This window comes from Petromyzon marinus, unplaced genomic scaffold (genome assembly GCF_048934315.1).
Source record: "Petromyzon marinus isolate PM22_M1 ecotype Great Lakes invasive population unplaced genomic scaffold, UKy_Petmar_22M1.pri1.0 PM_G_Scaffold_67, whole genome shotgun sequence".
NCBI lineage: Eukaryota > Metazoa > Chordata > Hyperoartia > Petromyzontiformes > Petromyzontidae > Petromyzon > Petromyzon marinus.
Genome location: NW_027423021.1, coordinates 343,156 through 356,595, shown reverse-complemented (window position 1 = coordinate 356,595; position 13,440 = coordinate 343,156). Strand labels below are relative to the sequence as shown.

At 45.7% G+C, this 13,440-nt stretch overlaps 1 protein-coding gene and 1 long non-coding RNA gene across 2 annotated transcripts in view; one reads left to right on the top strand and one right to left on the bottom strand.

Moving 5' to 3' along the window:
* LOC142920117 (uncharacterized) overlaps positions 1–13,440 on the top strand; it is a 470,991-nt gene that overhangs the window by 241,509 nt on the left and 216,042 nt on the right. The window lies entirely within an intron of this gene.
* The window catches only part of LOC142920105 (uncharacterized), a 69,237-nt gene continuing 64,187 nt past the window's right edge, over positions 8,391–13,440 (bottom strand). The window contains exons 4-6 of the mRNA XM_076062573.1: positions 11,518–11,933; positions 11,156–11,321; positions 8,391–8,793 (exon numbers count right to left, since the gene is read on the bottom strand). Coding sequence (XP_075918688.1) covers positions 8,396–8,793; positions 11,156–11,321; positions 11,518–11,933 — 980 coding nt within the window. The 3' untranslated portion in view covers positions 8,391–8,395. The remainder of the gene's footprint in view (positions 8,794–11,155; positions 11,322–11,517; positions 11,934–13,440) is intronic.

The window sequence follows — 13,440 nt, the reverse complement described above, 5'->3', positions numbered from 1 at the left end:
GAGGTTGCTAGCTGGCATCTTAGCATTTTTGAGCGTTGCAGCGATTTCAGATCTTGCTACGTCTGCAGCGATGTGACCCAGGCCCCTGAGAGCAACGTCTACTTGGGCAATTATATCATTAACTGGTATGTGTTTAGGTGTGACTGCAAAGTTTAGACCTTTAGCTAAAACGGATTTCAGACCATCGGAAATAGAACTGTTACTGCGATTAATTACGACTTTGTTAACGTCTAACTTTTTGGTGTGTGGGTCCGGTCTTTTGTTGAAGAGGAGGTTCAATTTGGAAATCAGGTTGTCCTTACATTTGGTCGACATAGTAGCAGCTGAAGAGGCAGTCATATTGTCTACATGTTCCCAATCCGATGTGGACATTGTTGCCGTCAATGATAAGTGTGATTTGTAGAGTGTCTTGTCTAACTGATCTAGTTCGGTGCGTATAAGTCTGATTTTTTCTGAGATAAGAGCTAAGCTAGTTTTGAAAATAATTCGTTTCGCATTAGAAGAAGTTACAGCAGCAGAGGTCAGTGTAAATGCGATTGGTATTACCCCAGAGTCGCAGCATCTCTTCAGAAAGGTGAGAGACTCGATCAGCTGAGCCTTCTTATCCCGGAGTTTGTTGAAGGATCTTAAAGTTATGAGAAAACCCTCCCCGTAGAGGCGGTTAAATTTTGATTTAAAGCTTTCGTGACTGCAGTAATTCATATTCTTAACTCTTTCGGTAAAGTCACATTGAAGGGAAACAATAAAATATATATAAAACAATAAAAATTCTCATGACGTTTCGACCATAACACAAACGGTCATCATCAGGTGTGTCGGTTTGCATAAATGTATTTACTTTTAAACGGTGTTTTTATTTGTTTATAAAAAAACCGTCAGCGCCACGCACAGCGATTTGGCAGTTTATTTAGAAGGACTAGTCCATCTATGTTCTGAAAAGAGGAGGGGGGAGACGAAAAATTAATGTATGCTGTCTGAAAGCCACTGTAAGTGTGAACAATCAATTAAGACCTGAAATGGTTTATCAAATCTTTCCAATGATTGCTAAGCCAGAATCCATCTTCTCGGTTGAAATTGTCTCTGTGCTTGTATATGTGGATAGCCTCATGAACAAATCTCTCATGGTAGCCAGATGGCTTACAAAGAACCTCTGTCTTGGAAAAGTCAATGTCATGTGAGCCTACTGAATTATAACAATGATCTGCCAGGGCCAAGGTGTTGGTCCTACCGTGTTTAAGGTCTGCTTTGTGTTCACGAATGCGGTCCGAAACATGGCGTTTGGTTTCTCCAATGTAACTACTACCACAGAGGCAACTTAGTTTGTAGACACCAGGGTACTGTATGTCCGGAATCACATCTTTTACAGACGGAACCAGATCACGGATTTTATGTAATGTGTTGAAACGGACCTGGATCTTGTGTTTATTCAAGATTTTGGAGATCTTTTTTGTGATCCCCGCAATGTAGGGTAAAGTGATGGTTTTGAAAGGCTCCTCAAGAGGGTCCTTCTTCATGGTTTGAGTGATAGCTTTGCGGATTGTATATTCGGAGTAACCATTAGCCTTAAGAGCTTGGTGTACGTGCTTGAGTTCACTGCCTATGTGTTCCTGGTCGGATATGCATTGGGCTCTATGATACAGAGTCTTAATGAGAGAGTTCTTCTGTGATGGATGGTGGTGGGAATCCGGTTTCAGATAAGCATCCGTATGGGTAGCTTTCCTGTAGACAGAGTGGCTCATTGAACCATCAGGTCTCTTTTTAATTAGGACATCCAAAAAAGGTAGCTTGCCATCTTTTTCGACTTCCATGGTAAATCTGATGGCTGGGTGTATGGAATTGATGTGTTCGAAGAATTGGTCTAGAGCAGGCCGGCCATGTGGCCAGATGACAAAAGTGTCATCCACGTACCTCTTCCATAAGGTTGGGCGCAGAGTGGCAGTCTGGATGGCGTCAGTCTCAAATTTCTCCATGAAAATGTTAGCTATAACCGGAGATAGGGGGGAGCCCATTGGGGTGCCCTCAGTTTGTTTGTAGAAAGTTCCATTCCAAGTGAAGTATGTATTGGTTAAACAGTGTCTCACCAGGGGGGGGTACCTCATTGTTTAGTCCTTGATGAACCAAGTCTGCAATGATTGCGATGGTGTCAGGTACAGGAACCTTGGTGAATAAGGAAACTACATCAAAACTGACAAGCAGGTCGTCTGGGGACAGGGAAATACCCTTGATTGTCGATACCAGGTGAGTAGAATTTTGTACCGCAGAGGTGGTTTTTCCAGTGAAAGGACGCAGGATTTCAGACAAAAAACGAGCCAGTTTGTAGGTGGGGGAGTTGATAGTAGAGACGATGGGACGAAGGGGTGTATCTACTTTATGTAATTTTGGTAAGCCGTATAATCTTGGTGGCCTGGCAGCAGAAGGTTTCAACGAAAACTGTTTAGATTGATCAATTAACGCGGTTGAATCAGAAATTATTTTGTTGGTTTGTGTGACGAGGCTGTTGGTGGGATCTCTTTTTATTTTTGTATAACTACCATCGTCGAGTAATTCTTTAATTTTGTTGTTGTATTCTATTTTATCCATGATGACAGCAGCATTGTCCTTGTCAGCTGAGAGGACTACAATATCATCCCTCTTCTTTAATTTATATAATTCAAAACGCTCATCTTTGCTGAGGTTGCTAGCTGGCATCTTAGCGTTTTTGAGCGTTGCAGCGATTTCAGATCTTGCTACGTCTGCAGCGATGTGACCCAGGCCCCTGAGAGCAACGTCTACTTGGGCAATTATATCATTAACTGGTATGTGTTTAGGTGTGACTGCAAAGTTTAGACCTTTAGCTAAAACGGATTTCAGACCATCGGAAATAGAACTGTTACTGCGATTAATTACGACTTTGTTAACGTCTAACTTTTTGGTGTGTGGGTCCGGTCTTTTGTTGAAGAGGAGGTTCAATTTGGAAATCAGGTTGTCCTTACATTTGGTCGACATAGTAGCAGCTGAAGAGGCAGTCATATTGTCTACATGTTCCCAATCCGATGTGGACATTGTTGCCGTCAATGATAAGTGTGATTTGTAGAGTGTCTTGTCTAACTGATCTAGTTCGGTGCGTATAAGTCTGATTTTTTCTGAGATAAGAGCTAAGCTAGTTTTGAAAATAATTCGTTTCGCATTAGAAGAAGTTACAGCAGCAGAGGTCAGTGTAAATGCGATTGGTATTACCCCAGAGTCGCAGCATCTCTTCAGAAAGGTGAGAGACTCGATCAGCTGAGCCTTCTTATCCCGGAGTTTGTTGAAGGATCTTAAAGTTATGAGAAAACCCTCCCCGTAGAGGCGGTTAAATTTTGATTTAAAGCTTTCGTGACTGCAGTAATTCATATTCTTAACTCTTTCGGTAAAGTCACGTTGAAGGGAAACAATAAAATATATATAAAACAATAAAAATTCTCATGACGTTTCGACCATAACACAAACGGTCATCATCAGGTGTGTCGGTTTGCATAAATGTATTTACTTTTAAACGGTGTTTTTATTTGTTTATAAAAAACGTCAGCGCCACGCACAGCGATTTGGCAGTTTATTTAGAAGGACTAGTCTATCTATGTTCTGAAAAGAGGAGGGGGGAGACGAAAAATTAATGTATGCTGTCTGAAAGCCACTGTAAGCGTGAACAATCAATTAAGACCTGAAATGGTTTATCAAATCTTTCCAATGATTGCTAAGCCAGAATCCATCTTCTCGGTTGAAATTGTCTCTGTGCTTGTATATGTGGATAGCCTCATGAACGAATCTCTCATGGTAGCCAGATGGCTTACAAAGAACCTCTGTCTTGGAAAAGTCAATGTCATGTGAGCCTACTGAATTATAACAATGATCTGCCAGGGCCAAGGTGTTGGTCCTACCGTGTTAAGGTCTGCTTTGTGTTCACGAATGCGGTCCGAAACATGGCGTTTGGTTTCTCCAATGTAACTACTACCACAGAGGCAACTTAGTTTGTAGACACCAGGGTACTGTATGTCCGGAATCACATCTTTTACAGACGGAACAAGATCACGGATTTTATGTAATGTGTTGAAACGGACCTGGATCTTGTGTTTATTCAAGATTTTGGAGATCTTTTTTGTGATCCCCGCAATGTAGGGTAAAGTGATGGTTTTGAAAGGCTCCTCAAGAGGGTCCTTCTTCATGGTTTGAGTGATAGCTTTGCGGATTGTATATTCGGAGTAACCATTAGCCTTAAGAGCTTGGTGTACGTGCTTGAGTTCACTGCCTATGTGTTCCTGGTCAGATATGCATTGGGCTCTATGATACAGAGTCTTAATGAGAGAGTTCTTCTGTGATGGATGGTGGTGGCAATCCGGTTTCAGATAAGCATCCGTATGGGTAGCTTTCCTGTAGACAGAGTGGCTCATTGAACCATCAGGTCTCTTTTTAATTAGGACATCCAAAAAAGGTAGCTTGCCATCTTTTTCGACTTCCATGGTAAATCTGATGGCTGGGTGTATGGAATTGATGTGTTCGAAGAATTGGTCTAGAGCAGGCCGGCCATGTGCCCAGATGACAAAAGTGTCATCCACGTACCTCTTCCATAAGGTTGGGCGCAGAGTGGCAGTCTGGATGGCGTCAGTCTCAAATTTCTCCATGAAAATGTTAGCTATAACCGGAGATAGGGGGGAGCCCATTGGGGTGCCCTCAGTTTGTTTGTAGAAAGTTCCATTCCAAGTGAAGTATGTATTGGTTTAACAGTGTCTCACCAGGAGGGGTACCTCAGTGTTTAGTCCTTGAGTCTTCAATGATTGCGATGGTGTCAGGTACAGGAACCTTGGTGAATAAGGAAACTACATCAAAACTGACAAGCAGGTCGTCTGGGGACAGGGAAATACCATTGATTGTCGATACCAGGTGAGTAGAATTTTGTACCGCAGAGGTGGTTTTTCCAGTGAAAGGACGCAGGATTTCAGACAAAAAACGAGCCAGTTTGTAGGTGGGGGGTGTTGATAGTAGAGATGATGGGACAAAGGGGTGTATCTACTTTATGTATTTTTGGTAAGCCGTATAATCTTGGTGGCCTGGCAGCAGAAGGTTTCAACGAAAACTGTTTAGATTGATCAATTAATGCGGTTGAATCAGAAAATATTTCGTTGGTTTGTGTGACGAGGCTGTTGGTGGGATCTCTTTTTATTTTTGTATAACTACCATTGTCGAGTAATTATTTAATTTTGTTGTTGTATTCTATTTTATCCATGATGACAGGAGCATTGCCCTTGTCAGCTGAGAGGACTACAATATCATCCCTCTTTTTTAATTTATATAATTCAAAACGCTCAACTTTGCTGAGGTTGCTAGCTGGCATCTTAGCGTTTTTGAGGGCTGCAGCGATTTCAGATCTTGCTACGTCTGCAGCGATGTGACCCAGGTCCCTGAGAGCAACGTCAACTTGGGCAATTATATCATTAACTGGTATGTGTTTAGGTTTGACTGCAAAGTTTAGACCTTTAGCTAAAACGGATTTCAGACCATCGGAAATAGAACTGTTACTGCGATTAATTACGACTTTGTTAACGTCTAACTTTTTGGTGTGTGGGTCCGGTCTTTTGTTGAAGAGGAGGTTAAATTTGGAAATCAGGTTGTCCCTACATTTGGTCGACATAGCAGCAGCTGAAGAGGCAGTCATATTGTCTACATGTTCCCAATCCGATGTGGACATTGTTGCCGTCAATGATAAGTGTGATTTGTAGAGTGTCTTGTCTAACTGATCTAGTTTGGTGCGTATAAGTCTGATTTTTTCTGAGATAAGAGCTAAGCTAGTTTTGAAAATAATTCGTTTCGCATTAGAAGAAGTTACAGCAGCAGAGGTCAGTGTAAATGCGATTGGTATTACCCCAGAGTCGCGGCATCTCTTCAGAAAGGTGAGAGACTCGATCAGCTGAGCCTTCTTATCCCGGAGTTTGTTGAAGGATCTTAAAGTTAGGTGAAAACCCTCCCAGTAGAGGTGGTTAAATTTTTATTTAAAGCTTTCATGACTGCAGTAATTCATATTCTTAGCTCTTTCGGTAAAGTCACGTTGAAGGGAAACAATAAAATAATAAAATATATATAAAACAATACAAATTCTCACGACGTTTCGACAATAACACAAACGGTCGTCATCAGGTGTGTCGGTTTGCATAAATTTATTTACTTTTAAACGGTGTTTTTATTTATTTATAATAAAAACACGTCAGCGCCACGCGCAGCGATTTGGCAGTTTATTTAGAAGGACTAGTCCATCTATGTTCTGAAAAGAGGAGGGGGGAGACGAAAAATTAATGTATGCTAGTCTGAAAGCCACTGTAAGCGTGAACAATCAATTAAGACCTGAAATGGTTTATCAAATCCTTCCAATGATTGCTAAGCCAGAATCCATCTTCTCGGTTGAAATTGTCTCTGTGCTTGTATATGTGGATAGCCTCATGAACAAATCTCTCATGGTAGCCAGATGGCTTACAAAGAACCTCTGTCTTGGAAAAGTCAATGTCATGTGAGCCTACTGAATTATAACAATGATCTGCCATGGCCGAGGTGTTGGTCCTACCGTGTTTAAGGTCTGCTTTGTGTTCACGAATGCGGCCCGAGACATGGCGTTTGGTTTCTCCAATGTAACTACTACCACAGAGGCAACTTAGTTTGTAGACACCAGGGTACTGTATGCTTGGAATCACATCTTTTACAGACGGAACCAGATCACGGATTTTATGTAATGTGTTGAAACGGACCTGGATTTTGTGTTTATTCAAGATTTTGGAGATCTTTTTTGTGATCCCCGCAATGTAGGGTAAAGTGATGGTTTTGAAAGGCTCCTCAAGAGGGTCCTTCTTCATGGTTTGAGTGATAGCTTTGCGGATTGTATAGTCTGAGTAACCATTAGCCTTAAGAGCTTGGTGTACGTGCTTGAGTTCACTGCCTATGTGTTTCTGGTCGGATATGCATTGGGCTCTATGATACAGAGTCTTAATGAGAGAGATCTTCTGTGATGGATGGTGGTGGGAATCTGGTTTCAGATAAGCATCCGTATGGGTAGCTTTCCTGTAGACAGAGTGGCTCATTGAACCATCAGGTCTCTTTTTAATTAGGACATCCAAAAAAGGTAGCTTGCCATCTTTTTCTACTTCCATGGTAAATCTGATGGCTGGGTGTATGGACTTGATGTGTTCGAAGAATTGGTCTAGAGCAGGCCGGCCATGTGGCCAGATGACAAAAGTGTCATCCACGTACCTCTTCCATAAGGTTGGGCGCAGAGTGGCAGTCTGGATCGAGTCAATCTCAAATTTCTCCAGGAAAATGTTAGCTATAACCGGAGATAGGGGGGAGCCCATTGGGGTGCCCTCACTTTGTTTGTAGAAAGTTCCATTCCAAGTGAAGTATGTATTGGTTAAACAGTGTCTCACCAGGGGGGGGTACCTCATTGTTTAGTCCTTGATGAACCAAGTCTGCAATGATTGCGATGGTGTCAGGTACAGGAACCTTGGTGAATAAGGAAACTACATCAAAACTGACAAGCAGGTCGTCTGGGGACAGGGAAATACCCTTGATTGTCGATACCAGGTGAGTAGAATTTTGTAACGGAGAGGTGGTTTTTCCAGTGAAAGGACGCAGGATTTCGGACAAAAAACGAGCCAGTTTGTAGGTGGGGGAGTTGATAGTAGAGACGATGGGACGAAGGGGTCTATCTACTTTATGTATTTTTGGTAAGCCGTATAATCTTGGTGGCCTGGCAGCAGAAGGCTTCAACGAAAACTGTTTAGATTGATCAATTAATGCGGTTGAATCAGAAATTATTTTGTTGGTTTGTGTGACGAGGCTGTTGGTGGGATCTCTTTTTATTATTGTTTAACTACCATCGTCGAGTAATTCTTTAATTTTGGTGTTGTATTCTATTTTATCCATGATGACAGTAGCATTGTCCTTGTCAGCTGAGAGGACTACAATATCATCCCTCTTTTTTAATTTATATAATTCAAAACGCTCATCTTTGCTGAGGTTGCTAGCTGCCATCTTAGCGTTTTTGAGGGTTGCAGCGATTTCAGATCTTGCTACGTCTGCAGCGATGTGACCCAGGCCCCTGCGAGCAATGTCTACTTGGGCAATTATATCATGGGTGTCTGTGTGAGTAGTCTAGGGGTGTCTGTGTGAGTAGTCTATGGATCTCTGCGTGAGTAGTCTATGGGTCTCTGTGTGAGTCTATGGGTCTCTGTGTGATGAGTCTATGGGTCTCTGTGTGAGTAGTCTATGGGTGTCTGTGTGATGAGTCTATGGGTCTCTGTGTGAGTAGTCTATGAGTCTCTGTGTGAGTAGTCTATGGGTCTCTGTGTGAGTCTATGGGTCTCTGTGTGAGTAGTCTATGGGTCTCTGTGTGAGTAGTCTATGGGTCTCTGTGTGATGAGTCTATGGGTCTCTGCGTGGGGCAGTGCCAATTCTCACCGATGACAGAGAGGTTGACCCTCCCCTCGAAGTTACCGTGGGGGAAGGTGGCCACGTGACAGAGGAAGAGGCCCCCGTCGCCAGCCCCCACGTCCAGCAGCTCCAGAGAGACGTCGCCGGGAGGCCCCCCAACGCGGAACCGCAGTCGGCCCGCGAGGGACGAGTTGGAGTACGCCGTGCCGTGCAGCGGGCTGAGCGCGGCCAAATTGGCCCCCGCCCAGACGTCGTCACGGGAGGCCTTCAGCCAGTTGGCCTGCACCACCACCACGGCCGCACCCCACAGGACGCAGCGCTGCAGCGCCACCTTCTGGCCGTCCGTGTCGACACCCACACGAGGGGCTGGGTGGGAAGACCACACAGAGACCCATAGAGTGCTCATAGAGACCCATAGACTACTCATACAGACCCATAGACTACTCACGCAGAGACCCATAAACTACTCATAGAGACACCCATAGACTACTCACGCAGAGACCCATAGACTACTCACGCAGAGACCCATAGACTACTCACGCAGAGACCCATAGACTACTCACGTAGAGACCCATAGACTACTCATAGAGACCCATAGACTACTCACGCAGAGACCCATAGACTACTCATAGAGACCCATAGACTACTCACGCAGAGACCCATAGACTATTCAAGCAGAGACCCATAGACTATTCACACAGAGACCCATAGACTACTCACGCAGAGACCCATAGACTACTCATGGAGACCCATAGACTACTCATAGAAACCCATAGACTACTCACATAGAGACCCATAGACTACTCACGCAGAGACCCATAGACTACTCACGCAGAGACCCATAGACTACTCACACAGAGACCCATAGACTACTCATAGAGACCCATAAACTACTCACATAGAGACCCATAGACTACTCATGCAGAGACTCAGACTACTCATAGAAACCCATAGACTACTCACGCAGAGACCCATAGACTACTCACGCAGAGACCCATAGACTCATCACACAGAGACCCATAGACTACTCACGCAGAGACCCATAGACTACTCACGCAGAGACCCATAGACTACTCATAGAGACCCATAGACTACTCACGCAGAGACCCATAGACTATTCACGCAGAGAACCATAGACTACTCACACAGAGACCCATAGACTACTCACGCAGAGACCCATAGACAACTCATGCAGAGACCCATAGACTACTCACGCAGAGACCCATAGACTACTCATAGAGACCCATAGACTACTCATAGAGACCCATAGACTACTCACGCAGAGACCCATAGACTATTCACGCAGAGACCCATAGACTACTCACACAGAGACCCAAAGACTACTGACGCAGAGACCCATAGACTACTCATAGAGACCCATAGACTACTCATAGAGACCCATAGACTACTCACGCAGAGACCCATAGACTATTCACGCAGAGACCCATAGACTACTCACACAGAGACCCAAAGACTACTGACGCAGAGACCCATAGACTACTCATAGAGACCCATAGACTACTCACGCAGAGACCCATAGACTACTCACGCAGAGACCCATAGACTACTCACGCAGAGACCCATAGCCTACTCATAGAGACCCATAGACTACTCATACATACACCCATAGACTACTCACACAGAGACACATAGACTACTCACGCAGAGACCCATAGACTACTCACGCAGAGACCCATAGACTACTCATAGAGACCCATAGACTACTCACGCAGAGACCCATAGACAACTCACGCAGAGACCCATAGACTACTCATAGAGACCCATAGACTACTCACACAGAGACCCATAGACTACTCACGCAGAGACCCATAGACTACTCACGCAGAGACCCATAAACTACTCACGCAGAGACCCATAGACTACTCACGCAGAGACCCATAGACTACTCACACAGAGACCCATAGACTACTCATAGAGACCCATAAACTACTCACGCAGAGACCCATAGACTACTCACGCAGAGACCCATAGACTACTCATAGAGACCCATAGACTACTCACACAGAGACCCGTAGACTACTCACGCAGAGACCCATAGACTTCTCACACAGACACCCATAGACTACTCACGCAGACACCCATAGACTACTCACGCAGAGACCCATAGACTACTCACACAGAGACCCATAGACTACTCACGCAGAGACCCATAGACTACTCATAGAAACCCATAGACAACTCACGCAGAGACCCATAGACTACTCACGCAGAGACCCATAGACTACTCATACAAACCCATAGACTACTCACGCAGAGACCCATAGACTACTCACACAGAGACCCATAGACTACTCATAGAAACCCATAGACTACTCACGCAGAGACTCATAGACTACTCATAGAAACCCATAGACAACTCACGCAGAGACCCATAGACTACTCACGCAGAGATCCATAGACTACTCACGCAGTGACCCATAGACTACTCATAGAACCCCATAGACTATTCACGCAGAGACCCATAGATTAACCACTCAAAGACCCATAGACTTCTCACGCAGAGACCCATATACTACTCATAGAAACCCATAGACTACTCATATAGAAACCCATAGACTACTCACGCACAGATCCACTCAGAGACCCACAAAACTACTCACACAGAGACCCATAGACCACTCATAGGGATCCACAAGACTACTCACACAGAGACCCACTTCACACGCACAAAAATACCTCTCACTCATTGACCAAGTCACCCACTCACCCAAGGTGCTGTGTGGTGGACGGACGGAGACACACGACAGTGGAGACCACTCCCCTGCCTTCCACTGTGGCAAGTCGGCTACCATTCTCACGCGGACGCAGTACTCATCCTCGCGTCCCGGCAGAAGCATCATTTGGTGTTGGTACCGGCATCCGATGAAGCGCTCCTGGCAGTAATCATCAGTAGTAGCAGCAGTAGTAATAGTAGCAGCAAAAGCATCATCAGTAGTAGTAGCATCATCAGTAGTAGTGTCATTGGTAGCATCATCATCATCAGTAGCAGCATCACCACCCACCCACTCAACCACACACATCTCCCGCCACAACCTCCCTACCCCCGTCACAACTCCGGCAACCTCTCACCGTGAGTCGAACGCCGCCTCGTGTTGAGATGTCAACCTGATGGTGGAACTTCACGTCATGGGACACCAGCGCCCTCCACCCACGCCCGACGGAGACCAACAACGACAGCTTCCACACCTCCGGCTCTCCGTCAACCGCCGCCTCCAACTCCCAAGCCTCCCCAGGACCATCGTCATCACGGCGGTCATCATCACCGTCGTCACGGTCATTGTCATCACCGCCGTCAGGGTCACCGTCATCACCGCCGTCACGGTCATCGTCATCATCATCGTCACGGTCATCGCCGTCGTGGTTGTCGTTGTAGCCATCATCGTCGTTGTCTTCATCGTCACCCACAACACCGCACTCCTCATCCTCCTCCTCCCCCAGCGTCAGTTTGTCGAGCCTCAGGGTGAACGACGGAGCGCTGAGCACAGCTGAGACACGGGAGAGGGGGGGGTCATGGCGAGGGATGTTTGTATGATCTCCCCCTGTCCTATAGAGTGAGTGGAGATTGTGTGATCTCCCCCTGTCCTACAGAGTGAGTGAGTGGAGTTTGTGTGATCTCCCCCTGTCCTACAGAGTGAGTGGAGCCTGTGATCTCCCCCTGTCCTACAGAGTGAGTGAGTGCAGTCTGTGATCTCCCACTGTCCTACAGAGTGAGTGGAGTTTGTGTTATCTCCCCCTGTTCTACAGAGTGAGTGAGTGGAGTTTGTGTGATCTCCCCCTGTCCTACAGAGTGAGTGGAGTTTGTGTGATCTCCCCCTGTCATACAGAGTGAGTGAGTGGAGTTTGTGTGATGTCCCCCTGTTCTACAGAGTGAGTGGAGTTTGTGTGATCTCCCCCTGTCCTACAGAGTGAGTGGAGTTTGTGTGATCTCCCCTTGTTCTACAGAGTGAGTGAGTGGAGTTTGTGTGATCTCCCCCTGTCCTACAGAGTGAGTGAGTGGAGTATGTGTGATCTCCCCCTGTCCTACAGAGTGTATAGAGTGTGTGTGATCTCCCCCTGTTCTACAGTGAGTGAGTGGAGTTTATATGATCTCCCCATGGTTCTACAGAGTGAGTGGAGTTTGTGTGATCTCCCCCTGTCCTACAGAGTGAGTGAGTGGAGTTTGTGTGATCTCCCCCTGTCCTACAGAGTGAGTGGAGCCTGTGATCTCCCCCTGTCCTACAGAGTGAGTGAGTGGAGTCTGTGATCTCCCCCTGTCCTACAGAGTGAGTGGAGTTTGTGTGATCTCCCCCTGTTCTACAGAGTGAGTGAGTGGAGTTTGTGTGATCTCCCCCTGTCCTACAGAGTGAGTGGAGTTTGTGTGATCTCCCCCTGTCATACAGAGTGAGTGAGTGGAGTTTGTGTGATCTCCCCCTGTTCTACAGAATGAGTGAGTGGAGTTTGTGTGATCTCCCCGTGTTCTACAAAGTGAGTGGAGTTTGTATGATCTGCCCCTGTCCTACAGAGTGAGTGAGTGGAGTTTGTGTGATCTCCCCCTGTCCTACAGAGTGAGTGGAGTTTGTATGATCTTCCCCTGTCCTACAGAGTGAGTGGATTTCGATTTAAAGCTTTCGTGACTGCAATGATTCATCTTCTTTGGTTCTTTCGGTAAAGTCACGTAGAATGATAATAAAATAAAAAATTGATAAAATAAAATAACACAATAATATTCTCACGACGTTTCGGCCACAACACAAGCGGCCTTCATCAGGTGAAGGGGGGCGAGACTGTCTGGTAGGACAGCGCTGGAGTGTCCACTCCAGCGCTGTCCTACCTCCAGCGCTGTCCAGCGCTGTCCTACCTGGAGTGTCCACTCCAGCGCTGTCCTACCAGACAGCGCTGTCCTACCAGACAGTCTCGCCCCCCTTCACCTGATGAAGGCCGCTTGTGTTGTGGCCGAAACGTCGTGAGATTATTGTGTTATTTTATTTTATCAATTTATTATTTTATTATCAT